Source organism: Aureobasidium melanogenum (genome assembly GCF_000721775.1).
Source record: "Aureobasidium melanogenum CBS 110374 unplaced genomic scaffold scaffold_32, whole genome shotgun sequence".
Taxonomy (NCBI): domain Eukaryota; kingdom Fungi; phylum Ascomycota; class Dothideomycetes; order Dothideales; family Saccotheciaceae; genus Aureobasidium; species Aureobasidium melanogenum.
The window spans coordinates 78681-106153 of NW_024470084.1; the positions used below are offsets into that span (position 1 = coordinate 78681).

The window sequence follows — 27473 nt, forward strand, 5'->3', positions numbered from 1 at the left end:
ACACTTCTCGCAGGCTCGAAGAAAACGCTTTTCCACAGTCCGTGGCCACTTCCAGAAGCACACTTGCCAAGTCCGGTCCTCTTCTATGAATTCCACTGCCCATTTCCAAGCCTTGTTTGTGGAGGGTCTGATGCAATAGCAGATACGGCAAGCGAAATGGTCTGCCAATCGTGGTCCATCGAGTTCTGTGTTTCTATTTTCGATTTTTGCGAGAGTATCAGTTGAGGCAGGCCTGTTTGACACCTCTATGGTCCTGTAGAAGTATCTGTTGGTATGACTGAGGTGCAGTGCAGCTTCGAAGTCAAGATTGTCGGTGATCTGGTCAAGGAGTTCAGCAGGTAGATTTTGAAAGGTCGAAAGAGTGGTTTGGGTTGACATGGTTGATGTCGCTACTGTCGCTCGATAGTTGAGGAGAGGAGATTGCATTCGGAGGGTCTACATACTTGTGAAGACTCATCACAACTATTCTGGTTGGATGAGTCAGGGCGTAATGAACGAACTCACGCAAATTTTTGGTTGCAGACAACGTTCTTGGCTGCATACATACAGATCAACTGAGGAAGTCTCTAGCAATCTTGAAACCACTCGTTGGCCAAGACTTCTGATACTGATGAACGCTCAGAGGGACACCACTGCAACAGCTCTCTAATCATTCTTGCAACCTGCTTGATGTCCTCTCTCGTGAAATCGATGCGTTTGCCATCATCGAAGTAAGTTAGATCCAGCCACTGTTCCAGATTGTAGACTGGATCTTCGTCATAGATTTGGTCTGTCCATGTTAGGTATTGCTCAGCGGTTTCGAATGATGTAGGATGTACTGACCCCACTTTGGCAGCACCTTCCACTTCGGTTGCCACTTTTCTGGCGGTTCTCCTATCATGTCGGCTATTTGTTGTAGTATATCTTCCTTTTTCGCCATGATGCCAGTAAAAGGCGGATAACCGACAATCAATTCGAATATCTAATATTTGTGTAAGTAAAGTATCAAGATGGCAAGATCGCGACCTACTGCGCAAGCAAAACCCCAGCAATCCACTCGAAAATCGTACTCCTCGTCGAACAATACTTCAGGCGCTCTTAGTGCCAATGGTGTGTGTAACGCTTTGGATTTTTCGTAGGAGAAAAACGATTCACCAAAGTCGATTAGTTTCACATAAGATTCTGCGAGATTGAGTCCGCTAGCAGGGCAGGAAGCAGACCATACTAGATAATCTGGGACTCCGGACCTTAGCGAGCCGCCATCAGCGCGAGTAACAGAGCCTGTCTTGGGCACACCGTAAATCTCGAATAGCTTGTCCTCTGAGATTGAGTCAAGGCCTGGCACACAGAACGCAAGGTTTCCTGTATGTATGTCTAGCAAAATATCAGGTCTTGCTTCTTCTTGAGTCCGACGATTTCGAGCAGATCCACTCACCACCATGGCCAACTTCTTGCCTGTGCAAGACTGCAAGTGCGAGACCTAACTCTTTGCACGCCTTCCTTGCAACATGCCCTGGAAGTCTGTCGCCGGTGCATTGTTTCTCCACCACGCTAGCGACACTTGGACCCAGTAATTCGAAGACAAGGCAATCATGAACGCCATTGGGCCCGTGGTGCTGAAAATCATCCAGCAGCTGCATGATGTGCATCCGATCCGACTGCAACGTGGTTTTGGGTTCCGACAGAGCCTGGAGAACTCGGCGCTCACGATTGTTTGGAGACGAGGCTTCTGCCACTGTAATTTTGAGAGCCACATTTCTGCTAAGCCTGAGAGGAGCTTTAGATCCCGAAGCATTTCTAGAGTTGACTGAGCTCACATAGAATCCCGTGCAATCCAGGTAGTCGAGTAGCTCCCGTGACCCAGCTTATGAATGACTTTATATCTTCCCCCTGCAAAGACGTCGTGCAGACGCACTGGATGATAACCTCCAGGTTCATATCGGTCCAATGGCTCTTCCGGGACTCCGCATTTATACTCAAACAGTCGCATCGTTGACAGATAGCGATGAGACCTGCTGGATCTTTGGATATATGGTGCACAATTGCTCGAAGAAGTTGGGAACGAGCATATTAGAGCTGAGCGGTGGATTGACAGTGCCCGGTAGCGTCTCATCTCGGACAGTCAAGAGTCGACACACTGTACTGATTGGATCTGAAGTTTTGGTACGTGCCTTGCAGAACCATTTCCATCGCCGTCAAGATAGGTGCGATCAAGACTAGACGCGCGCGTGTAATGTCGCGACGAGATGAGGCCACCGACCCCGCATCCAGACGCTCTCGTTCACGATGCACATCCATACCAACTCCAATCCACATCAAATCATTTGTCCACTGACTCGTCGTCTGAGCCACTGAACGTCAATTTTGAGCGCCGGTCTGATTGGTCCATGTTCCCATACGCTGTGATGCATCTGTCACTTCGTATCATATGGCGCTCTCGCGAAGATTGTGTGTCTCTGATTACAGCAGCCAAGATGGATAGCACTCTCTCGACAGGCTGGCCGGCGCTTCGATGTCAATGTAAGTCTCGCAATCCAATATAAAGATGTCAAGACGACTATCAACCACGTCTTGTCTCTTGGACAGGCTTGTAACCACTGATCAAACTTCACGGACGCACCTGTAAATCCCAAATGGCACCTATCGCAAAACAGGCTATAAAGCTGACCCAGAGACTCAATCGTGGCCCCGTTCGAACACTGTCTCTCAATCTCATCGAGGAAGCAACCAAGAAGCCTGACTTGGCTCATTTTACACGAGCAGAATTGAGGTAAGTAATTGTTCCGTTGCTTCCTCTGGTATCTGCTAAAGATACACTCGACAGGAGCCCAAGCCATACTAGCAAATCTGACCCTCGACCCCATGTCACTGCTAGCCTAGCCACCGAAGCACAAGCAGCTGCAGGCAAAGTTCAGGTTGTCCACATTTACCACGATTCAAACAACTATATCGGACACCAGTTATATGAGGAACAAGATGCGAAATGATCCAGAACAGAGATGGTCAGCATAGATCGGAGCTGTAGTATATCCGACCGCTAGTGTTTTATCTTTGACAGGACACATTATGTTTCTTTCTTTAAATGCTATGTAGTTCGAGTCTGAAATTGCGTGAGAATGCCATCTTTCTTTAGCGATCTTGTTTCGAAGTCAAAAAGAGCTTTGTCGGACGACTTATCGACGGACTCCGAACAAACATGATCTAATAGCTGACGAAGTTTCAAAAATCACATCACGCAAAACACTCGCAAAAGAACTCAGTCCGTGAGCCCCGTTAAAGCCACGTTGGTGAGGTATGGAACGCCTAGCCCCCAGATTGAGCACGTTTCCCCAGAAATTGAGCAAGTTTTCTACCTTGGTGGAACGGACAATGGGAAATCACGATGTTAATATGAGGATGAAACGTGGTGGTAGAGAGTATAAAGATGGAATGTGTGCTCTCGCTACCTTGATGGTTGGTTCCTAGCATTTTGCATTTTGTTTCGATCCCATCTTTTCAGCTATTGTACCAAGGCCAATCGAAACAGCAAAGTTGGCATCTCGGCGCGAACATAGGACAACCATCATAATGTGCGGCACCGAATCTTCTCGTCCAGTTCTCGGCGGCACAATCGCTATCCTGAAGTCAATTGGCGAATCGGCATTACCAGATGTATCACTGCTGTTCCATGAAGACGGAACCTCGACAACAACAGCAACATTCCAATCCTCTTCTGTGCCAGGGGCTACAGCAGAGACAGAGCTGAGCAGTTGTCAACTGGTAATCTTGTACGTTACAATTTCTGCCGAGAATTGCTAGAGCAATATGCTGACAGCCGCAATAGCCGCGATGGAGATCTGAGAGCTTCGGCGCCGATGACATCGGTATTACACGCTTTCCCATTGTCGACGTTTACAACGCAGTCGTTCAGTTTACCTCGGAAGCTCGATCTGGGGGTTGGCGGAGAAGGGATCATCGGGAGAAGAGTCGGGCTGGTCAGACACACGCAAGTGCTTAGACAAGGCATCATTGGATGGAACTGAGAGCATGAGGGAAAGAGCATAGGAGCGATGGCACATGGCGTTTTGGGTTTGGGTTTCGGAAGGCACGTTTCGGGTGTGGGGTTTTTGGTATGTCAGGGTGGGATCTTCAGCGAGTTTTGATGAGCACACGAGGCCGTACTCTAGTACTACGGTATGCACACGAGCATTTTCTTTGACATCTGAGCTTTCTGGGAGCTTCGCACAGCACATTGCTGAGATCAGTGGTGTTAGAAGATCGGGAACAAGGAAGAAGTTGAGTTTCCACAATTGATCATCTGCTCTCTCGTAATACCTGCTTACCGATGCGGGGTCACCTATCATGGCGGGGTATAGCAATAATTTATAGCTCACGCACGAGCTGCGGCTCCTTCTCGTATGCATGCAAGTTCTTCCCTCTTGCATATTCAATACTCAGTCTAGTACTTTGAACAACAATCAGATCACCAATCAATCATGGCAGGGATCCAATCTCAGCTGGACTCTGGAGCAGTTCCCGGTCTCATCTCAAATGTCTGCCCACAAGGCACAAAGCTCTGGCTCCTCGAATGCGGGTGGCTGGAGTGTGACGAAGGTTTTGTCATACGCGGCGGTAACACTTCTCTCGGTTCTACAGCTGGTAAATCATTCGAGAACAAGCGTCGTGCTCTTCCAGTATACTGCTGCTTGATTGCTCACCCACACGAAGGACTCATCCTCTGGGAGACAGGTTGTGGAAAGGACTATCCGGATATTTGGGGTCCGCAGGTGCACGATGTCTTCTGTAGGGTCAAGTACGAGGAGAGACATGAGCTTAGGAATGCGATTGCGGCCACTGGAAACAAAATTGAAGATGTCAAGAAGGTGATCATTGGCCATCTGCATCTTGATCATGCTGGAGGTCTCGATGAGTTCTTTGGCCGCACAGATGTTGAAATCTGGGTGCATGACAAGGAGTTGAGAGCCGCGTTTTGGAGCGTGGCCACCGGAGCAGACGCTGGTGTGTACTTGAAGCACTATCTCGATCTGGATCTGTGAGTACAAGGAACCCCTTGACAGATGGACTGCACTAACATTGTGCAGGAATTGGAAGACATTCGATGACCGGACCATTGACTTCTGTCAAGGAATCACTCTACACCATCTGCCTGGCCATACTGATGGTTTGATTGGTATGCAGATCAACTTGCCCGATAGCGGAACTTTCTTCTTCATCTCGGATCACTGCCATGTTATCGAAAACGTAGGTTTACCTGATGACTGCTGCAAACAAGCTGCTAATGCTTCTTAGTGGCGCGACGGTATTCCTCAAGGATGGCTTGCTCGTGATCACCCAGCCTGGTTCCAGAGCACACAGCGTTTGAAGCGTCTCGAGCGCACAACTCGAGGCAGAGTAATTCCAGGACATGATGAGGAGACGTTCCTCGCATTGCAGAAGGAGAAAGACGTGTTCACCTGAACTTATGACCTATGCCATCATCAATGTAATGATTAATGTTGTACGTATCTTGGGCAGACTGTTGGTATTTGGTCGATCGAGAAGTACTTTTTGACATTTGATATCGTCTCTAAATGTATGTTTTGATGAGCTTTCAGAAATTCCTGAATGTCCGAAGCTGTCAATCTAACAAGTGCAAGTTTATCTCAGACCAGCAAGTCTGCGCTGCTGAACTTCTCCCAGGGCCTTGCTGCCACTCAAGAATGCAACGGTGCCTACCAGACCAGCAGGAGGCAGGATCTGGAAGAGAGTCCAGGAAGAGTAGTACAGGAAGAAGATGAACTCCATTGCAACTATGCTGCCAAAGAACAGGGCGTGCGAGATGGGTGCAGCATTCATGGCTTTCGAGAGGTGGTTGAAATTGGCGCCCAGGAACAACCATCCACCAACAAGGGCGGGTAGACAAGCCAGGACGGCGAGAGTGAAGACGCTAGATAGGATGGTAGGAGGCGACTTGGGGTCGCTACGGAAGATGTGGTGAATCTCGGACAGCTTGCCGTAGCGAAGAGGGGGCTCGGGAGTGCTGAGAGGCACATTGGCGTCGCGGGTAATAGTCAAGTCGAAGGCATGTGTGTAGTAGGCATCAGAAGATCCGAACGAGGCGATCAGGAGCTTGGCCTGGAGAGGGTCGCTTGCGCTGAGTAACTGGAAGGGGAGGTCCTTTTGCGACTATGACGCGCGTCAGCTACTTTGCAAGAATTGTATGGCGGGAAGAGTCATGGCATACCAATTCGACCTTGGCCTTGCCGCTGTCCTTGACACTGAAGACGAAGGATTCCTCGAGGCCAGTCTTGGGCTCGTGAAGAGTGAGGAAGGCTTGGTGAGGCCTCTTTGCTGTCTTGTCCTCGGTGGTCGTCATGACCAGCTTGAGCGAGTCGGTGGGACCGAGCTTGACTTGCTTGCTGAGATGAGCTTCAGGAGACAGTCTATTCGGTAAGAATTAGTGTTGGGGTACGACAATGCCTGTACGAGAGCTACTCACTTCTCCTTGAGGGCACCACCTACACCAGCACCTTTGCTGGCGATGCTGAGAGTGGCATCCTCGAAACTCCACGAAGCAGCAGCAGCAAGGCCTGAGCCGAGCGACAGTAACGGCAGGACAATTGCACTCGAGAACTTCATGGTTGTTGTCTTGTCCTTGAACGTCGGGAGTGTTGGTGACGAAGCTCGAGAGGCTACCTGGCTGCTCCAGCTCTCGGCCGACTTGCCCGATCCGACGACGCGAGTCAGCCGTCTTTCGCGGCCTTCGACTGCTCGACCCGGACACACAAGATCACATGTCGCGACAGACCATATATATAATATGACCAAGTATGCATGATGAAGAATTGCAGAAGCAGAAGGACAGCCAATTGATAGGAATCACGATGCATCGTGACTGCCGTGGTGAATTGGCTGTTGCTATATCCCCAGGCATGATTACTTCTTTGGGAAGGAACATTGAATGCTGAGGCAGAAGCCCTCCTTCCTGTTGCTGAACGACTTCCCTCATAGTCTCAGATGATTTTCAGAAAGGAGCGACGTTTCGAGGGTTGCATACTACCTACTAGTCATCTACCAGGCATCAAACAATCACTATGTCTTGACCTTGTATTCGTTTGATGCGACAAGCCTTGGCCATCCGCGAGAGTTATAACACCCTCAAACCGTGACGCCCGACATCTTAAAGTTTGCCAATCGCTTACAAAGGCTCGTCGTTCGCCGTCTTCATTATCCAGATCCAGCGACAGTCAATCTGTCCAGAATCACTGTTCGCAGTCAGAGCACAGCTTCGGATCACTCACATTCCACATGCCCAGAAGGCACGCTGCTTCCGGCGATGCCTCGCCAGCTTCGCAGGACACCATCAATGTCGCTCAGCCGCGGCGATCTCGTCCGCCGCCTCGTCTCAAACTAAAATTACCACCTAAAGAACCAGTCTCTGAACCAGAGGAATCCTTTACTCGGCCCAAAAGGAAGATATCGAGACCTGCCAGATACCTGGACAATGTGTGCGAACCTCTGACCAAGAAGCGAAGGACCACCACAGCTTCCACCATGTCTCTACAGACAGCAACTTCTCCTCCTCCAACTTCCGAAGCACCGATCGGGAGCTCATCAGATCCTATCTTGCTGACCTCTTCAGAGCTTGTCGATAAGAGCGACTATGCTGACTCTAACGAAACTCAGCATGCTGGCTATGGTGCTGATTTCTTGAACAACTTTATCGATGATACTCCTCGTTCTTCCTTGTCTGCACTTGACTCGGTTATTGGTTCGGAGAAAGGTCATAAGTTGCATCCCGAGTATCTACCAGAGTCGGATGGTCTACCGGAAGCTGCTGCCGTGGTGTACGACACCTTTACTGAGCTCACCAGCGAATCACCGACTAAACAAGTTCAAAGTCCAATCGTCTTGTCAAGTTCATTCTCGTCGATCCCGCAACAGCTTGATAGTCCCGAAATCGTTATCGAGAAGCTCCAGAATGCTTGTCATGCTTTACAGGGATTGAACATGCCAAATGTCTCACCACAACATCAAATGCCATTGACTGGCCTCAAAGGTGAGTTTCAAACATTATTTACTCTCAAGTCATGTCATTGACGTTGCTTGAACAGATATTGGAGAACATGACAGTGTTGACGCCTTATTGGCCGCTGCCGCTGGATGCCAACAGGTCGAAGATAACCAAGAAACGGGTTTGACTGGATCGTATGCTGGGGAGCCAGATCAAGAAATCAGCCTTCTCATCAGCAAAGCTATCGAAATACTGCGTTACCACCTTGCCACCATTCGCAGACTTGCAGCAGATCAGAAACGATCACCTAGTCAGGGAAAGCACTCCAAGGACACCAATTGGAACACCAATACGGAACAATTAATTTTGTCTTCACTCGAGCCACTGTTGTATGGTGGGGCGACAAACATTGGCTGTATCATCCCAACCAAGCGTGCAAATTTGCTATCGCAACTGTACTCGCAGCTGATCCACTTCGTTACTGCACCTCACGTCGCCCTGTCTAGGACAGTTCAATTGATTCAGCACCACGAGAATGACTCGAGCGCTCAGCGGCGTGTCGTGGCTCCCTCAAAAGAGCGTTCACACAGCCAACTTAAGAAGACCAAGGCAGTCAAAGTTCCTGTCCCACACAAATTCCTGTCTCGCCAGAAGAACCCGAGTTAGAACTTCGGCTCAACTGTGCACGACTCCATTTCGCTCAGCTCGGATTCTGTATCACAAATGGTAGAGAGCCCGATAATGGTCGCAAGGTCGAACCCTGCTCCAACATCAGCTCCCATTCGTGCCTACAGAGCGGCTCCCATACTTCCAAGACCTATCTATGTCCCAGCGTCAAGTGGCTTCCAGGTACCGTACAACAATCTTGTACGTCCACAGCTTCAGCCAATGTTCTTTACACATCCTCCGGCGCTGCCTCCTGGGAACCACGGCGTGTTTCTGCCGGCTGAGTTTCATCCTCACAACAAAAGTCAGCCAGGTCCAGCAATCCTCGCGCAACCTGGTTTCAGCCATTACCCGCTTCCCGCAATGCCTATTTTCGCTCAGCCGGCTTACCATCCCTACCAGCGGATGATGCCACCATCACTCCCACCTGATAGCTGGATCCCCATGCCCAATTTTGGACTGCCTCCTGCTCAGAACAGTATGCGCAACCCATTCTGGCGTTGACGACCTGCTTGTACATGACGAAACTCATGTTCATGTTCTATTGATTGCCAATGGAGCATTTCTCTCGTTCTACTATCTTCTCAACTTCCTTACTTTCGGAATCCAAAGGTTTATTTCACCAAAGATTTATGCAAGTGGGAGTTCTTATGGAAAAGGCGTTCTCTGGGGTTCTGTTTCTTACCGTATACCCTTTTCTTTTCTCTCGTGTATTGCTTTTCCTTTGCTTGGAGATCGGGACAAGGTCACTCGCTTGCTGTTGTGGACTAATCCATGGATCCACTGTGGTGAAGATGTCAGGGCAAAGAAGATTGCCATGGCTATTGTTACAGTAGTATACAGTTTTATGCTTGCTTGCCGTAGGCAACATGTGTCCACAATCATATACAATACTTCGTCAGACGTCTGCTCAGTTGTCCTGAATACCCTCAACACCAACAACTCCCTTGGGACCCAGCTTTGCCACGGTGCCACTCCTCAAGCCTAGAGTTCTTTCGATCTCGGCAGCATCCATATTCCTCTGGTCCCTCAGAGTGATGATGTTTCTCAGAGTGCCCACATCCAAGAACCTCCTGCCAGCACTTCCTCTCTTTCCAGCCTCCAAGAACTCTCTTTCAGCTTCGCCTGCCAACTCAGCACGAGCTTGCAACACACGAAGCGCTGGGTTTAGTCGCTGTGGAGGCGCTGTTGTGTTTTTGCCTTGTTGGCCATATGGATTTGGGAAGTGAGAGCTTGGGTGTGCAGCAAAAGTCGATGAAGGCGAGAGGGTAGGATTAGGCTGTACGGCACCTAGTTGACGCAGCGAGCGGGCAAAGTCTGGATCCGAGGCATCGAGGTTGATTTCTGTTTGCACACAGCTTGTCAGTTCCCTGATTCATGACGCTGGTACGAGGGTGGAAGGCAAAGTAGAACAACTTACCTTCACTACGCTGACCACTCGCGCGGGCTTGTGGGTGGACTGTGGGACCTGGCTGGCGGTTCGCGGCCGGTGGCGGCGGGGGCTGGGATGGGGCGTTTGATGTGCGTGCGGGTGGTGCTTGTGTCGAGGTCGCTGGTGATGGGCGGGATGGGTATTGGCGGGTTGCTTTGGATGCAGCATTTGCAACGCGCGAGGCGGGTTTGGATGCTGATGAGCCCATTGTCGCTTGTGTCGACTATTCTTGGTATTGCTGGGCTTGTATGCGATAGTCTGCTGACTCTGAATGCTGCAAGGGCAATGTTCGGTCTGTTTGTCTTTGTTCTTGGAGCTCCCATGAAATCATGACGAAGAGATGCTAAAAATCTGGGGTCGATATTGTCTGTGCTTTCCATCATCTTTGCAGAGCCTCAATTCGCACACCAAACAATTGGTGCGAATGTCCCATTCAAATTGATTGTCGGAGCGACATGTCTTTCGGGTTCGTCTTCGTACAGCTAGCTGCACGCGGTATCGGTAAGACTGAGCATGTCACGAGAGGACCATTGGCATGGCTGCATACCTAGTGAACCCGACAAGTGGTCCAATTGTGCAGCTAACCGAGAACATGCCTTTGCCTCTTACCAGCCTCTCTACATGCTAAGAGTCTTTTCTATGCCGCCTTGACGTGGCAGCCTGCATCAACCTTCCGTATCCTTTGGCCGACATGCTTATGGCTGCTGTCAAGAGAAGGATGCCGACTGACTTCTCCGTTATTGCGGGCAGAAGCGGTGCTCCACATCTCACTAGCTGGCTAAATTGGCTAAAATGCTTGCACACGATCGATCAACATGATTCGACCTTAACCCCGTTACCACCTTTTACACTTTACCCTCCCCATGGCCGCCATGCCAGCCACGCTCCAATTGTGGCTAAATCTGCCATCTTTAATTCGTCCTGTCTCCAGCTAGCTCACGCAGGTACTTGTGCCAAATACCCATCGGTGCGGGACGGCATGCCGAAACAATATTTGAGAAGCCTCCAGGAATGACGTACTCTCCATCCAAAATCCTCCTGCAACCTGTATGCACCTGATGGACATGGATGACAAACACCTTCTCCAGTCTACGCATGACCGTAAGTGTGGAGTATCCCCATCTTCCCATTTACCCTGCGGAGAAGATGCGGAGTTTATCAGCTTCATCCTGGTAAGTGCATTCATGCCGAGCTATCCTCTTCACAGCCCGGTCGGGTGTGTTGATCTTGACCATAGCAAGCAATCGGCATTGATCCACCGCTTGGACCTTGGTGCCCGGCATACTTGGCTCAGCACGAGATGATGCTCCGCAATTGAGACCCCACTGAGCTAGAGACTTTATCCAAGCTCAAGGTTGGCAGATCCTATACTCGTTCATGGAATCATTCCACCTCGATGATTTTTGTTTGGTTGCCATGAATTGGTATATATAGCTGCTTCTCCCACCCATTGACTTTGACTTGAAGTATCCCAATTCCACCGGGCCACCCTTCTCCACCATGGCTGCTCTACTTTCTCTTTCCGCATTGGCACTGCTCGGAGCAGGTGCCTCTGCTCAGACTTTCACAGGCACTGCCCAAGGCGGTTTCCCTGACTGTGTCAATGGCCCTCTTTCAAACAACACTGTCTGTGACAAATCCGCAGGTATGCTTCACCACGGATAGAAACACCTTGTTACCATCCATTGACACCATTCAGACCCTGTTGCAAGAGCTAGAGCTCTGGTCGCTGCCTTCACCGTCGCCGAGAAGCTGAACCTTACTGGAAACAACAGTCCAGGTGTTCCTAGACTCGGCCTGCCTGTTTACCAATGGTGGCAGGAAGCCCTCCACGGTGTTGCCTCGTCTCCTGGTGTCACATTCAATGCCACTGGCCAATTCGACTCTGCAACTTCCTTCCCTCAGCCCATCTTGATGGGTGCCGCTTTCGACGACGCACTTATTCAATCCGTCGCCGAGGTTGTCAGTACTGAGGCTAGAGCCTTCAACAACTACGGACGTGCGGGTCTCGACTTCTGGACACCGAACATGTAGGCCCTCGTTTTGAACTGAACTGGAAGATCTCACACTAACCTGTTTATAGTAATCCTTACAGAGATCCCAGATGGGGCAGAGGTCAGGAGACTCCTGGTGAAGACCCCTACCATCTCTCTTCCTACGTCCACTCCCTCATTATGGGTCTTCAGGGTGGTGAGGATCCCGAGATCAGAAACATCACCGCTACTTGCAAGCACTTTGCTGGTTACGATATTGAGTCCTGGAACGGCAACCTTCGTTACCAGAACGATGTTCAAATCCCTCAGCGTGATCTGGTCGAGTACTACCTGCCTTCTTTCCGTTCTTGCGCCAGAGACTCCAACGTTGGAGCTTTCATGTGCACATACAGTGCTCTGAACGGTGTTCCTACCTGTGCCGACCCCTGGCTCCTGAACGACGTTCTCCGTGAGCACTGGGGCTGGACCAACGAGGAGCAGTGGGTTACCAGTGATTGTGATTCTATTCAAAACATTTTCCTGCCCCACAACTTCAGCGACACCCGCCAGGGAGCCGCCGCTGCTGCCCTGAACGCTGGTACTGATCTCGACTGCGGTACCTACTACCAGCACCACCTTCCTCTGGCCTACAGCCAGGGTCTTATCAACCAGACTACAGTTGATCAGGCTTTGGTCCGTCTGTACACTTCGCTTGTCCGCACTGGTTACTTCGACGGCCCCAACGCTATGTACAGAAACTTGACTTGGTCCGATGTTGGTACCACCCACGCTCAGCAGCTCGCTCTCCAGGCTGCTGAGGAGGGTATGGTTCTCCTCAAGAACGACGGTCTTCTTCCCCTTTCCATCTCCAATGGAACCAAGATCGCACTGATCGGAAGCTGGGCCAACGCTACCACTCAGATGCAGGGTAACTACTACGGCGTCCCAACTTACCTTCACAGCCCTCTGTACGCTGCCCAGCAGACCGGTGCTCAGGTCTTCTATGCTCAGGGACCTGGTGGCCAAGGCGACCCTACCACTGATCACTGGCTCCCTGTCTGGACCGCTGCTGAGAAGGCCGATATCATCATCTACATCGGTGGTGTTGACATCAGCGTCGAGGCTGAGGGTATGGACCGTGAGGACATCAACTGGACTGGTGCTCAGCTCGACATCATTGGCGAACTTGCCATGTACGGCAAGCCTATGGTTTTGGCCCAGATGGGTGACCAGCTCGACAACACTCCTATCGTCAACAACCCCAACATCTCTTCTCTGATCTGGGGTGGTTACCCTGGTCAGGATGGTGGTGTCGCTCTCTTCAACATCATCACCGGAAAGACCGCACCTGCTGGTCGTCTTCCCGTCACCCAGTACCCTGCTCACTACATTGCTGATATCCCCATGACTGACATGACTCTCCGCCCCAACGCCACCACTGGCTCGCCCGGCAGAACCTACAAGTGGTACAACGGCACCGCCGTCTTTGAGTTTGGTTACGGTATGCACTACACCAAGTTCTCTGCCGACATTTCTCCTCTGTCCAAGTCTTCTTACGACATCTCCTCCCTTCTTTCTGGCTGCAACGAGACCTACAAGGACCGCTGCGCCTTTGAGAGCATCGCTGTCAACGTCCACAACACTGGTAACGTCACCTCCGACTATGCCGCCCTTGGTTTCATCGCTGGTCAATTCGGACCTTCTCCTTACCCCAAGAAGTCTCTTGTCAACTACCAGCGTCTCCACAGCATTGCCGGTGGTTCTTCCCAGACCGCCACTCTGAACTTGACTCTTGGCTCCCTCTCTCGTGTCGACGACCACGGCAACACTTACCTCTACCCCGGTGACTACGCTTTGATGATCGACACCATGCCCGAGCTGACCATGGTCAACTTCACCTTGACCGGTCAGCCCGCTTGTCTCGATGAGTGGCCTCAGCCTCCATCGGGCGGACCTACCATTCCTCCTTCTGACTACTTCTACGGTGGTTACGGAAGCAGAGGCGAGTTCCCCGTTCTTGCTGCTTCTGAGGTCCTTGCTCCTGGATCTTAGAGAGCGTGGTCGTTGAAAATGCAAAGTTCTCTGAGAGTTCGGTAATTTACCTAGTTTAGTGACGAATAATCATGTAATGACAAAATGAACTCCTTTTACGTATCTATACTTGCTTTATCACTGGTGTATTGTTATGATTGTAGTTAAGATGTTTCATTGGTAGCAAATGGTGGGTGCTGCTGTATGAAGGGGTTTTAATACTTGAGTGGGGGCTTCAATGATCGCGGGAAGCTACATCCACACCTTCTCGGCGTAACGTTCTTTCTTCTTTGACATTTGCCCTCCTCTCACTCTTGACTACCTCGTGCCTATCAAAGATGATTCCAATAGATATGGGTCAATCACATTCCAAACTACTCTTTTGAACCTTCACGATGTACATTGAGTGATTGCTGGACGAAGCACCCAGAGACGGAAGTGTTCATCGGGACTGTACCAATATGCCCAAACTTTTCATGAATATGTTTCAGACCACTCGCAAAGGGCTGGTCAATGAGATGACCTGGCTGCACTGGGTTCCGGTGAACATGTCAGTATCCAAATCTTGCACCAGAGATGACCATCTCAGGCATTCGCCATCAGATAAGTATCAGGAGCAAATTGTGCGCAAGAGCTTGTTGTACGTTATTGAAAATTTTGGCAAAGCAATGAGGGTTGTGACAGATTTCGAAGTGACACGTTTGATGACAAGTACGTGCTGGAAAGCAGAAAGGCAAGGTTGAGAGCATATAATGCAGATGCGAATAGCCGCATGATTGTACGTGACAACCGCAAAGAGAAGCAAGCGACGACCCGAAAGCTGGCGGTTTCACACATTGTTTGACGCAGTTTGTTTTGAATAAGTTCTTTGGGTCTCTGTTTCTTTCACATCGCCTTGGCTTTCAAAGCGCAAACAGCAGCAGCAGAGTCGCAAACGATCTGAACTTCACGTCTGAGAAGGTAAACACATCTGCTTTCCTTCCTTCCTCGCTCCCTCCTCCCACCTCCCTTCCTCTTCCTTCTAAAAACTAATTCGACTCAGCCTACGATCTCGACAATGCAGCTACCCATACGAGATTCACAGGGGCCTCAAGTCGCTCCCACCCATCAAAAACCCACCCTAACGACATTGCCAATCGACATCAAGCATGAGATCTTCTCCTACCTCTTGCTCGGAAAGAATGTCAAATACTCAACCGGCGGTCATGCTCCAGGACACAGCTACACATTCCATACGCGCATCATGCGCACTAACAAGCAGTTGTACAAGGAGACCTACGACTACCTGCGCTCACACAACGAGTTTGCTCTCGCCCACTTCAAGTATCCACGCCTTCTGAGTGGCTTTTCTCCTTACATCGCCGCTGGAAAGAAGGTCAAAAACTTCCGGGACCCTGCCATCGAGATAACCGTCGAGGACCTGGAACCCAAGGCCCGATGGCCTGACCACAACCCTTCCCTCAATCGCCCGTCAGATCGGGTCTATGTACAACGCGTGCTCTTCCTGGCTCAAGACCTACCACACTTCACCCGTCAGCTGCAGCTGGAGATCCACGTCTGGCCATCTTCTCAGATCTACGTCCATCCACCGCGCGCGACGAGCCTGCTCCAATACACTCCAACCGTCGTCAAGAACGATCGCAAGATCGCTTGGAAGGTCAACCCTAGCCATCGTACAGATCTCACTACTGAAGAACGCCGAGCACGTCAAGAAAGATTGATCGCCCCTATGGCTGCTGTATTTGGACACGGACAAACGATTCGCTTCCCTGGTGTTGATGCAGACATTGCTACTCGTGTCATACAATCCATGACGCCTCGTTTGATCTCGGTTGATGCGGTTGGATGGAACCTCTTGGAGAATATGCAAGCCCAGAAACGCCGCTTAGACGAATGTCTGGTCAACGGCTTCGGTGAGCCACATGACCTGATGCAGGCATACGTCTTGACAGCTCAGTTGGTGTATCATGCGGGTACATGGTCTCAATATTCTCCTCATTACAACACTGCACTTCTGCTCAATACTCCTTACAGAACGAGCATCCAAGCCTTGCAGCCATTGGCGCACTTGTCATTCAAATCCCTGCCTCAGCGCGATACTTCAAGTGACATTTGGCTGCATGGTGTTGCAACCATGGGTCTGGAATGCCTTCTTAACGCCATGGGTCTGGCTCTCGACACTGGCAACTGGATGCCCTTACTCGGTCCGATGATAACCATGACTCTGTTGTGCATGGCCAACAATCCCTTTTGTTCCAAACCAATTCGACAAGAGCTCTTGGACACCATTCACCACTACAAAGCTTGGTCTCTAGTCTTCTCAGATGTCATGCAGAAGATCCTCGACGACAGTCACTTAAGATCAGCCGTCTTCGATCTGGAGCATCGTGCTTCCGAGGGCCGAGGCAAGGAATTTTTACTTGAAGACATCCAGCGTCTCAAAGAGATCATGAAGGTATGTGGTTTGAAGCATCGTCCCTGTGGGCTGAAGATCGTCATAATGTAGCTGTCAAGATTCACCATACATGCGTGCAGAACACGATCTCAGTAGAGAGAGCTCTCGTGAAGACTGGCATAATGGATAGGCCTATATTCAAATCGAAACTGCGCATTTTGACAGCTACACTGTGTCTGTCTTTAGCCTATGGGGAGGACTTAGTATAAATTCAAGTATACTGACTCATTCTTGATTGCATAGACTGACCCGACGCCTGGAAACACGGACGAGTACTTCGCTCCTGGACTCAGACGACGCAAACGCCAATTCACCGAGCCACTCAACCTTGTGCGTCCCAAGGATCTTCATGGATGGACGTCCGACGCGATTGACAGCTTGGACGACGAAGTCAGAAAGAGCATCTTCAAGCACTCGGATGCTGCAATCAAGAGCAAGATACCTGTGCCTGCTGGAAAGACTCGTGCGGAGGGACATGTGATGTTGAAGATCATCAACGGCACCCCTAGTACCGGTTGAGGTTGGAGCAGTATGGTTCAGTCTCAGCGTTGGACAATTTTGCCGGGGCTCATCGATTGGATGGGATGTGCTCAAGTAGAAGAGAAGACATGCCTTTGATTCCAGGCTTGGTAGGAAGGAGCAATGCTCATCATCTAGATAATCGGCTTGGTTGACATTCTTCACCATCTGTCATCATCATGGATACAAACTGCTTCTCCCATCACCGCGTCATCAATGGAACATACCTACTAATCGGATTGCCCTTCCTCGTGAACAATACTTCAAGATTTTTGCTAATTGAGTTAATTTGAGAGCTTTCTCTTCCGCCCCGATCTGTTACAGAAGGGCACGCAAACATTTGAAAGTGAGAATTCTCATGTTAATCGGTCTTTTGAGCGTGACTAACAAAGACTTGATTGATCATTGCTCTATTGAGGGATTTGATGGTGCTTACTTTGAACATCACTCAAATTCCGACATTGACATTTATATTTGCGAACCTATTGCGGGTTGCAATGCATTTCGCGCTCATCATCGCTGGATTCATCGGGCGTCAACTCAGCTTGCTCCTGAGGTTTAGGTGGGCTCAGTAACTCCAACATCGAGAATCGTCCCCTCTGTTCGACCTTCATTTCTTGCGCACGTATGACGATCTTGGGCATGTTAGCAATGTGATTTCTGTCTTTGACATACTTGACAGACGCTCCCGCCATTTGTGCTATCTCGCGCAGCTCGGGTTCTTCTGCCGCAAGCTTCTCAAGCAAGGGCTTCACAGTCGTGTCTGAGACCTGAGGAAGTGCGGATAGCCAAGGAGACTTCGACATCAGCAGCAAACAGCCCTCGTCAAAGCAATCAACGAACGCCTTTACGTTATTGGCCGTCATTCTCTGCGACTTGAGCATTCGTTTCTTCTCCTTCACCTCCGCGTCGGAGTGTCCGCTTTCTTTTCCGTAGCCCAGAACCTCCAGCAAATGTTGAGGAACAAACCTTGCTCGTGAGTTTTCTGTATCGCGAAGGCGGGTACTCTGGCCACGCCTTCCAAGATATTTGCGAGCGAAATCGCTGAGTTGGTCGGTGGGTACATGATCGATTTGATCGAGCTCTGCTTCTAATTTGCAGAGAGCCATGCCGAGCTTATGGTAGGCAAAGAGCTCGTTGTGTTGTGACAAAGCTGCGGACTCTGATATACTCCACAGGGCTTTGTATTTCAATGCAACCTCTTGAGCCTGGTCGTTCTCCTTTCTCAGATCCTCTACTTCTCTGCTTCCATCATTGATGGCAATGATATCTTTGGTGCGGTAGAGATCTTCAAGAAATTGGACGAGATTGTTTACACTGTCGTGGGAGAAGGTGCGAGTTACCACGCCAGTCAAGCCGGCCGCCCATTTAGTGCTATTGTGGGGTCGCATCACAAGAGACCATATGCTGTGCCAGTTTCGGACTTCCTTTTGAGAGACCAGAGTTACAGCTCGCTTCTTGATCGATTTCTTAGCTTGGGCCGCAGGCATCTGTGGTGACTTGCCAGATGCGTGAAGTCTGACACCCTGGCGGGATACCTTCGAAGTGTGTTCATCATAACCAGAGTCTAGATGTTCTTCTGCTTCATTCTGATTGTCCTGAACATTCTGGTCTGCATGCAATTCGTTGGCCATGATTGCGGAACGCTCTGGTGACATTTCCTTCCGGCGGTATGGAGGGGCTACGGAAACAGAATATAGCATGTTGAGCGTTGATTGAGCAATCTGGCCATCGACATCATGATTCTTGTCCTTCTGAGCAACACCAATCTCCCAGAGGTCTCTGGCAATGTGCAGCCATCTGATTGTTTGAGCCTCAACGGTTGCACCACTCTGAATGAAGGCGGACATGGTCGAACGTAACTGCAAAGCGTCAGCCCGGAGTGAAGAGACTGAACATCGGTAGGACGAACGTTCGGACTCACGTAACCCGCGGATACATCTGCATCTGATGGAAGACTTTCCGGTCGGATGTGCTGTCTTGTATTGGTATGATTGTGCTTGCTCCTTTTGGTTGCTGGTCTCTCGGAATCTTCGCTGGACCCCTCTCCTCTGTCTCTCACACGTGCCATGATGATACCAATCAACAATTAAACACAAGTCGCTTCATACAGGACTTTTTGTCACGGAGTGTTCGAAATATCGTGCAGAGTGATTTGTGGTGTGTGGTTGTGAATTTCGCGGAGAATTGACGACTGGAATAGAAAACACAAGTCGCGACTGCCACACACGGAAAATCTCCACTGCAGATGGTCGTGAATCATTGATGGGGCAACGGAGAATGGACCCAATACAGGCGAGACCAGTTCTCTCAGACCGAGTCTTCAGTAATTTCCTCTCCCTCCGGAGACAGTAGAGTCAACAAGTCTTTGTTGCCACGATCGCTGATGTCCCGTAGCTCTGCATCCAGCTTTGGTCCGTAAAGCTGCTCATTATTTACCACTTTGCTCCAGATGTTTTTGTTTGCGAGGTTGCAAACACGGCGCCGCATAGGACAGCTGTTAGGCAGAGTCTTCAAGATAGCCTCTGTTCCTTCGTTCCAGGCCTTCTCTGTACTATAATACGATGTTAGCATACTAGCAGGACAGATGTACCCATTCACATACCGGAGCTTCCAGTAAAGCCCAAGAGGAGGACGAAGACACCCGGGCCGAAGGCCAACTCCAAGGCACGAAGGACTTCTGCACGGCGAACCAGCGAGTTGACCAGCTTGAGGTTTACGGCAGTTGATTCAGGTTCATGACCGAAGAGAGTCGTCACGGCTTGGTGTATGATAAATTTGCGGAATGACCCGTAAGAGTCAAGGCTGCCGCCACGTCTTTCTTGCTGTCGGCGCCATGCCACATAGGTCTGGTAGTTGTCTCCATGCGTGTTTGAAATGGTTGAGAGCGCTTTGCTGAGCTCGTTCGCCAGGCCGACGTGCTCGATCAAATTGAAGACTTGAGACATGTTGTCGGTAGCTTCAGCCTTAAGACAGATGACCATCTGTTTGGTAAAGCCGGGAAACATGCTGTCTCTTGTGGTGGGGCCGTTGATGGAAGCTCTCCATGCTGCAATGTACTGCTGAGTGGTCCTCCACTGCTCTGCGAGGACAACAACACCCTGTGCGCGTGAGCGCGAGAACAAGTCTAGCAGTAAGTACTGCGGGACCTCCATGCCTTCAGGCGCGATGCCCCTCGAGCGCAACTAACACCAGTACAAGCTGTATTGTCCACTTCGGTTCGTCCGACCTCGAATGGCGCACGATCCATAGCAATAGCGATCTCGACCCAAGGTGGGCTCGGGGTATCTGCGGACGCGCAGGTGAACGGGCACCACAGATTCCTCATTTCCTTCATTGCCTTCGTCTCCCTCAGCCTCCTTCTCCATCGGTGCTCTCGCTGTTTCAATCTTGGTCCTGATCGAGGGCTGCAAGCATGGCCTGCATGCTGCGGTGGAATCTGAGGTCAAGGATTCCAAGTTCGATCATGCCAGCGACGGCTTTGGATTGTTGAACCATTGCTTCTGTCATCAGCGCGTCTACCTCCTCGGACGAGCCAGCATTGGCTGCGCTGCTGATCACCAGCCAGAGTCTTGATTACACGAGCTTACTGTAGAGTGGCAGCCTTCATGATGATGTCGGTCTCGAGGCGGCGCTGGTGATCTGTTGTATCAGGGCAATGAGTAACTGTAGAACGCGCTCAGTATGTAGTTGTCGCTGTGCGACGATAGACTAACCGCAATGGTATGTTTTTCAAGATCGGTGATGTCTGTCATGTTGTCTGCCATTTTTGCGGTGCTGCAACAGTCGTCGAGTATGGTTGGAGAAAAACAATGTGCAGATTTAGATTGAGTGCATGAGACCTCAGGCAACAATCCAAGCGGCTTGTAACCAATGTGCAAAATACGAGGTAAGTAGTTGCTGGGCTGTTGACAAAGCAATTGACACACTGATTCAAAGGCAGAGATCCGCCCCACTGAGCACGGGAAGCAATATCCAAGCTTTGAGCGCCGAACAGCTGTTATGCGAAAATTGGAGATATCATTGCGACTTACGTACATAGCGATCGTCTTCTAGGCTTTACAGACTGATACTCTTCGTATCCTCCTTGAATTCTCTCTCCTCGCCCTTGCCCATTCCACCGACCTTTTCTGTCGGCGTAGGCTCCTCATCTCCGTACAGAAGAGCGGTAAGACCAATGTCTCTCTCGATCTTGGCCTTGAGTGCCAGATCAGCCTCAGCGAAGCCAGCATCTCCAAACAATTCATCCATCTCTTCAAGAGTCAGGCCCTTGGTCTCAGGAAGCAGGAAGAAGACCCAGAGCGCAGCAACGACGGTAATACAACCGAAGAAGATGAAGGCGCCAAATTGAGATGCTTCGATGAATGGTGAGGTGGAGAGTCCGACAGCGAAGTTGTTGAGCCAGTTGGCACTGCCACCGAGAGAAACGCCCTTGGCGCGCATGCTGAGGGGGAAGACTTCGGACACGACGATCCATGATACAGGACCCCAACTAAGAATCTTGGTCAGCCCGAACACAAAAAATGGAGTTTGTGGATAGCTTACCTGTACGCAAAATTACCGATGAAGATCTATTGGAAACATCAGCATTGCGTCGACAAAATAGATGGGTATGAACATAAAACTTACCCACACAAAGACGATACAAACCCAGCCAGCTGCGGCATGGCTTGCCCAAGAACCTTCGTAGGATCCAATGAGACCAGCAACGATGAAATGGCATGTAGCCATTCCAATTGCTCCAGCGAGAAGAATCGACTTGCGACCGAACTTGTCGACATACAAAACAGCAGGGATGGTAAGAAGGAATTCAATCACACCAACAACACCCGTGGCCAGCAAAGAAGTTGTGTTTCCGCCGAATCCGAAGTTATCGAAAATGAACGGAGCACTGAAGGACTGACGTTAGTGAGGATCTAGAACTATCCAGATTCTGAATCTTACTAGTAGTTAATGGCGTTGATTCCGTTCCATTGCTGGAAAGTCATTGTCAAGCATGCGGTTATGGTTCTTCTTCGCAGAGACGGATCGGTGATCAACGAAGCATAGTCGTGGAAGCCAATGAGGAAGTTGCTCTTACGGCTTCCATCCTGGTATTGAGGGTACTTCTTGCGGGCAGTCTCAACCTCGAACTCACGGAGAGCTTTGATCTCGAGATACTCGACACGAACACCCATGTCTTCGGTGGTCTTGTTTCGCAGGCGGGCCAATGTTGTAAGTGCTTCTTCCTCGCGACCTATGTTCATCAAATGACGAGGTGACTCCGGCATGAACATCGTCATGCCTGCACCGAGGATCAGGGCAGGAAGAATTTGGATGCAAATCGGGATCAGCCAAGCTGCATCTGACTGAGAATCACCAGTGCCGCCGATAAAATTTGTTCCTACGATCTGTCAATTTCTAAGCTGCAAGTACGTCATAAGCCTTTGCTCACCATATCCGATCCAAAACGAGATCATGATACCGAAAGTGATGGCAAGCTGTTGTACTGCTACCAGAGATCCTCTGATTTCAGGGGGGGAGAGCTCGGCATTGTATAATGGGACGACCATGGACAGAGATCCAACACCTAGACCAGTGACGAAACGACCGGCAAGAACATAATCCTTATTGACAGTGCAGGCCTGAACGATGACACCGATGGTGAAAACGCAGCAGGCAATCAGGGCGCACCAACGTCGTCCAACAGCGTCAGCAAGGTAGCCATTGAAGAGGGTTCCCACCCAAGCACCGAGTTCCAGGATCGAAGTCAGTAAACCCTGGGCAGTACCAGTGCCCTTAGCATAGCCATTTGTCTGGATTGCATTAGAGCGGGTTGGAAGTCTGCGAGCGAGACCGTGCCTACCGCTTTTACGAAGGAGCTCATGGTCAAGACCTGAGCGAACATGCCCTGGTTGTAGCCATAGACGAAGCCACCAAGCGAAGCGAAGAATGCAATACCGGTGGTCTTTCCAGATGCTATGATACCCTTGATTCCAGGGGGTCCGGAGAGGCGAGCTCTCACGGCGGAGACAGGCGCTGCTCCTACTGCTGGTGCGGGCATGGTTGAAGATGTGTGGAGGAGGTATGGGGTTGTGGTTCTCCCCATGTGGAGAGGGATGTCAACCCTTTTAATACATGGTGACAGTGGGGCCCTCTGGGCAGAATCGATCAGCAACCTTGTCCCAGAGGTAACTAGAGACGTTCTTGCATTTTGCCTGAAGGCGATAGACCCTCCACGGGATGTGTCTTGACAGGGTTGCGATCAACAGTACACTCGCGAAACGACTTGAATGCTAAGGCCACCGACGTGTCGTCAGTGCTTCGAGCAGAGGCTGGGTAAATCATCTGAGTCCGCGATTGTCTATTTAGCCAGAAGCCGAAGCCCCGAATCTCCACCATGGCCTCCAGTGGAGAGCACGTATTGAATGGAGGGCGACCCACACGTATCGAACCCTCCGCAAAAGAGTGAAGATGTTTACTCTTCAAAGTCAGTCTTCCGAACTTGCCGGAGGATGCGGTCAGATTGTAAACTGATATCTTGGCAAAGAGTTCCATTAATGTGGTTGCAACGCTTCATGCAGCCTGAAAGCCACCCAACGCCTCCCGCACCTCTGCTATTCGCTCATCTGCGCGGCTGGCGTTGCTTGGTAGTGTACAAGACAGTGTACAAGGCGGCTGGCTTTGCGGCGAACTATTGCTTGCAGTCAGCGGCGTTGTCCTTGTTTCAAGGCCTCGCGGTTGTTCGGCAGTGCCCTTTCTCGGCGTGGTTACCATCTCACAACATCAGCTCTCGATTTTGCAGATGTGCATGGAATATACTTCGATTGTTTCTGAGATGTACTCGAATGTACATACCGGAAGAAGAGTTCTGAGTCTACGGAAGGTAGAAGCGGTCTGGTAGGTTTGATCCTTTGATGATCCATACTACACGTGGTGTGCCGCATGCGAAATCTTGACAAGATCCACAAACATCCCCTCGGAGGGCGTCGTATCCGTGCATCATTTGTTGCGGTCTCGAGACCGCAACTTTGGCAGCGGTGGCAGTGTTCGCTAACTTCGCTTCACCCTGCAACTTTGGGATTGTTATCGGCAAGTTCGGAGTGCTCATTCAAGCGTGATTTATCCTCCCGATCTGCCGTAACATAATAAATAGACGGAACTAGGTGAAACCGAAGCTTAACTCCGCATCTCAATGACACCCAACCGCAGGTGACTAGTTGAACCAATTCTTGAACACTGGTACTGTATGGTTGCGACGCCAATTACTTCAGCAGGCTCCCGAGATGCTTGACAACCACGGCAGTTGGTAATTACAAGGCTCTATCTTGGACTACATTGCTAAGCTTGTTGGCGTATCGTTTATTGCTCCACTTCCAAGATTGAAGGCGGTGTTTGCAGATTACGGCCAGCCATGCAGCTCGACGCGACAGTCAAGTCTTGACTCTGCGTCTTCAGGAGCGTGTTTAGGTCGCAAGAGCCCCTTCGAGGTATGCTAGTCTATGTATTCGATCTTAGTTGAGGTTATGCATGCACACCGACCTCAAAACAAGCGTTGGTGGGAGCACCCTGACTAAAATTTGGTGACGTCAATGCATAAGTTTATGCACACTATCCACCGAACAAGATCGCATGTACTCTCGCGTTCTTGCTGCAACTTTCGGAGAGTGCCAATAAATTGAGACCATGTCACGATGCTTGACAACATATCTCGCCAGATTCCGTGCGAGGGAGAAAGTTGACAGGTTGGCGTAAAGCGGGGATGTCGAGAGCTTCCTTCCTTCCGCGTGAGTCTTACGTGAGAGCACCTTCTGGAGCTGCACTACAACTACCTTTCTCTCTTTCAGCTCGCAGACTCGCGCGAATGTCAACAGCTTCATTGCATCGAACACACATATCGCTGTCCTGCGAATATGGCTTTCTACCAAGCCTTGGAGTTTCACGAAGGCGAGAGAATGATGCAGAAGAAATTACGGGTACCTGAGATGGATAATCCTACCATCCCCATGCTTTCACCACAAGCATCTGGTATGCTTCAGAGGGCTCCACTGTTGGCCTTTGGCACTCTAGACTCTGAAGGACGACCATGGACGACAGTCTGGGGTGGCCGAAAGGGGTTCTCTCAGCCCCTTGGAAACAGCATGATCGGCATCAGAACTTCAGTGGCTTCCATACTTGACCCAGTGGTAGAGACGTTGGTCGGCCGAGACGCTAAGGGTGAGATCGTGAATGAAGAGGGAGAAGGCAGGTTGCTCAGCGGATTAGCCATCGATCTTGACACCAGAAAGCGGGTCAAGCTTGCCGGACGAATGATTGCAGGCACACTTGGTGGTACCAATGGAGCGAACGACACAGATGATCATGGACAGCAAGGTATACTGCAACTTGTTGCACGTATTGACGAAAGCTTAGGTGTGCTCAAGTCAACCCATATGTGCTAACCACGATGGACTGACGCAGATCAAGGAAACTGTCCAAAGTATCTCAACCGACGCGAGATATCACCAGCAATCCCAAACCCTGAACTCATCTCGGACTCTGTACCGTTAGAGAGGAGAGCTGTTGAGCTCATCAACAAAGGCGATCTCATGTTTCTCAGCACAAGTAGTGGGTGGAGCATGGATACCAACCATAGAGGTGGTCCTCCGGGCTTTGTACGGTGTCTTTCACAGGAGGGCGGCTGCACACAATTCGTCTATCCTGAGTATTCTGGCAATAGGTTGTACCAAAGCCTGGGCAATATGAATCTGAATCCCAAAGCTGGCTTCTGCTTCCCGGATTTCGATACTGGCACTTGTCTTTTCATCACTGGGCGCACAGAGATTCTCTTTGGAAGAGAGGCGGCAGAAGTCATGCCTCGCTCAAATTTGGCGGTTCGAGTCACGATTACAGCCGCTCGTCTAGTAGCATCAGTACTCCCATTCCGTGGCAACACTGGCGAGTTCTCACCATACAACCCAGTCGTAAGATATCTGGCTAGTGAGAAAGCGACAACAAGGATAGAAGCCGAGAATGCAAGCCAGAACACCGCAAAGCTACTTTCTCAAACACTACTTACTCCAACAATTTCGCGCTTCAAGTTTAGCTTGTCCAATGCAGCTACCTATACTGCTGGTCAGTATGTCACCATCGATGTTTCGGACCACCTGGATGTCGGATATAGCCACATGCGAGATGACGACCCCAGAAGCCTAAATGATGATTTTGTCCGCACCTTTACTGTTTCTTCTCCGCCTGGTCTGCCACCTCATCCAAGCAAACGACTTGCAGATGACGAGTTCGAAATCACAATACGCAAAGTTGGCGTAGTGACTGACTTCCTGTTCAAACATGGTTTGGGCAATACAGCAAGTCGCTCTGAGTTGGAGATCGGGATTAAAGGCTTTGGAGGATCATTTGTGGTAGAACAGACTGAGGTGAAATCTTCTATCGCTTTTGTTGCTGCTGGTGTAGGCATCACGCCATTGATGCCGTGCTTACACTCGCTCAAGCTTGATGACCTTCAATTGTTCTGGACGTTGCGAGTAGCCGATCTGGGTCTTGCCATCGATCTACTTGACGGATTCCCAAATCAGGCTGCGAGTCTTACTTTGTTTATCACAGGCGTCTCTCTGGAAAACAAAGAGCAAAAGGCTTGCATAAAGAAACTCACTGAATACGGCGTGCGGATTGTGTACCGTCGCATGGACAAGACCGATCTGGAGCCGCTGACACCAAGGATCAAGAGGTGGTATGTTTGCACAGGTGCCAGTCAAAGGAGTACCATCTTGCAGTGGTTGAGTGGGCAGGAAGTGTTATACGAGGACTACAACTTCTGAGGTATGTCTTTTTTTTTGACGATGTTGTCTGGCTTTGATGACTGTTGATGCTGGAATACTGCGGTCTTTTGAAACCAGCGCACAATGATAACATTGCCGTGAGACGCAATAGCACATTCTTGCGTGCCAGTACCACGACCCACCACCAGACAAATACAGTGAACGTATTGAGTCCTTGAAGCCAGCACATCATAGATCAACAATGTAGGTGCTGGGAGCAAGATGCATTCGGCGAGCATACCAGTACCATGTCCGCCGCCAAAAGCTGGGCATGCATGGTAAGGTAGTATTCGCCAACACTTCGTTCTCAGAAACGAGTCAGGTTACAATGACACAGCTAGATGCGGAATCAAATAGGTTGTAGCGGAGAATTGACGGTGAAGGACAAGCTCCTAGCTCTGCGTCCAAGAGGTTAGGGGTCTGTTGGGTGGATACCAGCAGTGCCCCACTGTAGCTACTTCGCTGGCTGTATGGTGCGACCATCGCGGTATGTGTCTCGTTCTGGACGAGTAGGATCAACAAGAAGGGTCACAGGCAGTCAGATCTTTCGAGAACCCTTCTTTGCTTGCGCAATAATGAGATTGCGACAAGTAGAAAGATCCATGGCGCGGTGGGACTGGAGAAGTCG

The 27473-nt window shown here is 50.3% G+C and overlaps 14 protein-coding genes across 14 annotated transcripts; 8 read left to right on the forward strand and 6 right to left on the reverse strand.

Moving 5' to 3' along the window:
- Nucleotides 1-566: 566 nt before the first annotated feature.
- Nucleotides 567-1969, reverse strand: M437DRAFT_59272 (kinase-like protein; the record flags this gene model as incomplete). The annotated part of the gene is made up of 5 exons (XM_041023550.1): nucleotides 567-769; nucleotides 823-961; nucleotides 1010-1353; nucleotides 1415-1746; nucleotides 1797-1969. The coding sequence occupies 5 exons, from the start codon at nucleotides 1967-1969 to the stop codon at nucleotides 567-569; spliced, it is 1191 nt and encodes a 396-aa protein (XP_040875449.1).
- Nucleotides 1970-2612: 643 nt separating this feature from the next.
- M437DRAFT_88576 (uncharacterized protein) lies at nucleotides 2613-2966 on the forward strand (the record flags this gene model as incomplete). The annotated part of the gene is made up of 2 exons (XM_041028863.1): nucleotides 2613-2749; nucleotides 2804-2966. The coding sequence occupies 2 exons, from the start codon at nucleotides 2613-2615 to the stop codon at nucleotides 2964-2966; spliced, it is 300 nt and encodes a 99-aa protein (XP_040875450.1).
- A 580-nt stretch (nucleotides 2967-3546) lies between these two features.
- On the forward strand, nucleotides 3547-4001 carry M437DRAFT_59331 (uncharacterized protein; the record flags this gene model as incomplete). Its single annotated transcript, XM_041023560.1, has 2 exons — nucleotides 3547-3746; nucleotides 3803-4001. The coding sequence occupies 2 exons, from the start codon at nucleotides 3547-3549 to the stop codon at nucleotides 3999-4001; spliced, it is 399 nt and encodes a 132-aa protein (XP_040875451.1).
- Nucleotides 4002-4454: 453 nt separating this feature from the next.
- M437DRAFT_88577 (Metallo-hydrolase/oxidoreductase) lies at nucleotides 4455-5436 on the forward strand (the record flags this gene model as incomplete). Its single annotated transcript, XM_041028864.1, has 3 exons — nucleotides 4455-5011; nucleotides 5061-5220; nucleotides 5269-5436. The coding sequence occupies 3 exons, from the start codon at nucleotides 4455-4457 to the stop codon at nucleotides 5434-5436; spliced, it is 885 nt and encodes a 294-aa protein (XP_040875452.1).
- Nucleotides 5437-5616: 180 nt separating this feature from the next.
- Nucleotides 5617-6597, reverse strand: M437DRAFT_88578 (uncharacterized protein; the record flags this gene model as incomplete). The annotated part of the gene is made up of 3 exons (XM_041028865.1): nucleotides 5617-6144; nucleotides 6203-6401; nucleotides 6458-6597. The coding sequence occupies 3 exons, from the start codon at nucleotides 6595-6597 to the stop codon at nucleotides 5617-5619; spliced, it is 867 nt and encodes a 288-aa protein (XP_040875453.1).
- A 669-nt stretch (nucleotides 6598-7266) lies between these two features.
- Nucleotides 7267-8638, forward strand: M437DRAFT_59325 (uncharacterized protein; the record flags this gene model as incomplete). The annotated part of the gene is made up of 2 exons (XM_041023558.1): nucleotides 7267-8017; nucleotides 8073-8638. 2 exons carry the CDS (start codon nucleotides 7267-7269, stop codon nucleotides 8636-8638), a joined length of 1317 nt encoding a protein of 438 aa, XP_040875454.1.
- Nucleotides 8639-8845: 207 nt separating this feature from the next.
- On the forward strand, nucleotides 8846-9142 carry M437DRAFT_22314 (uncharacterized protein; the record flags this gene model as incomplete). Its single annotated transcript, XM_041019038.1, has 1 exon — nucleotides 8846-9142. A coding segment is annotated over one exon (297 nt), but the record flags the coding sequence as incomplete, so codon positions are not given.
- A 406-nt stretch (nucleotides 9143-9548) lies between these two features.
- Nucleotides 9549-10278, reverse strand: M437DRAFT_59260 (uncharacterized protein; the record flags this gene model as incomplete). The annotated part of the gene is made up of 2 exons (XM_041023549.1): nucleotides 9549-9982; nucleotides 10059-10278. 2 exons carry the CDS (start codon nucleotides 10276-10278, stop codon nucleotides 9549-9551), a joined length of 654 nt encoding a protein of 217 aa, XP_040875456.1.
- A 1292-nt stretch (nucleotides 10279-11570) lies between these two features.
- M437DRAFT_88582 (1,4-beta-D-xylosidase) lies at nucleotides 11571-14095 on the forward strand (the record flags this gene model as incomplete). Its single annotated transcript, XM_041028866.1, has 3 exons — nucleotides 11571-11715; nucleotides 11770-12100; nucleotides 12154-14095. 3 exons carry the CDS (start codon nucleotides 11571-11573, stop codon nucleotides 14093-14095), a joined length of 2418 nt encoding a protein of 805 aa, XP_040875457.1.
- Nucleotides 14096-14535: 440 nt separating this feature from the next.
- Nucleotides 14536-17048, forward strand: M437DRAFT_69957 (uncharacterized protein; the record flags this gene model as incomplete). Its single annotated transcript, XM_041025381.1, has 4 exons — nucleotides 14536-14714; nucleotides 14759-14852; nucleotides 15117-16529; nucleotides 16773-17048. The coding sequence occupies 4 exons, from the start codon at nucleotides 14536-14538 to the stop codon at nucleotides 17046-17048; spliced, it is 1962 nt and encodes a 653-aa protein (XP_040875458.1).
- Nucleotides 17049-17530: 482 nt separating this feature from the next.
- On the reverse strand, nucleotides 17531-19119 carry M437DRAFT_69958 (uncharacterized protein; the record flags this gene model as incomplete). Its single annotated transcript, XM_041025382.1, has 2 exons — nucleotides 17531-18910; nucleotides 18973-19119. 2 exons carry the CDS (start codon nucleotides 19117-19119, stop codon nucleotides 17531-17533), a joined length of 1527 nt encoding a protein of 508 aa, XP_040875459.1.
- Nucleotides 19120-19358: 239 nt separating this feature from the next.
- M437DRAFT_88585 (uncharacterized protein) lies at nucleotides 19359-20203 on the reverse strand (the record flags this gene model as incomplete). The annotated part of the gene is made up of 2 exons (XM_041028867.1): nucleotides 19359-19597; nucleotides 19654-20203. 2 exons carry the CDS (start codon nucleotides 20201-20203, stop codon nucleotides 19359-19361), a joined length of 789 nt encoding a protein of 262 aa, XP_040875460.1.
- A 904-nt stretch (nucleotides 20204-21107) lies between these two features.
- Nucleotides 21108-23091, reverse strand: M437DRAFT_59239 (putative MFS monosaccharide transporter; the record flags this gene model as incomplete). The annotated part of the gene is made up of 6 exons (XM_041023546.1): nucleotides 21108-21540; nucleotides 21594-21619; nucleotides 21678-21939; nucleotides 21993-22431; nucleotides 22483-22843; nucleotides 22894-23091. The coding sequence occupies 6 exons, from the start codon at nucleotides 23089-23091 to the stop codon at nucleotides 21108-21110; spliced, it is 1719 nt and encodes a 572-aa protein (XP_040875461.1).
- A 1849-nt stretch (nucleotides 23092-24940) lies between these two features.
- M437DRAFT_59358 (putative oxidoreductase) lies at nucleotides 24941-26845 on the forward strand (the record flags this gene model as incomplete). Its single annotated transcript, XM_041023564.1, has 2 exons — nucleotides 24941-25439; nucleotides 25494-26845. 2 exons carry the CDS (start codon nucleotides 24941-24943, stop codon nucleotides 26843-26845), a joined length of 1851 nt encoding a protein of 616 aa, XP_040875462.1.
- Between the last annotated feature and the right edge of the window lie 628 nt (nucleotides 26846-27473).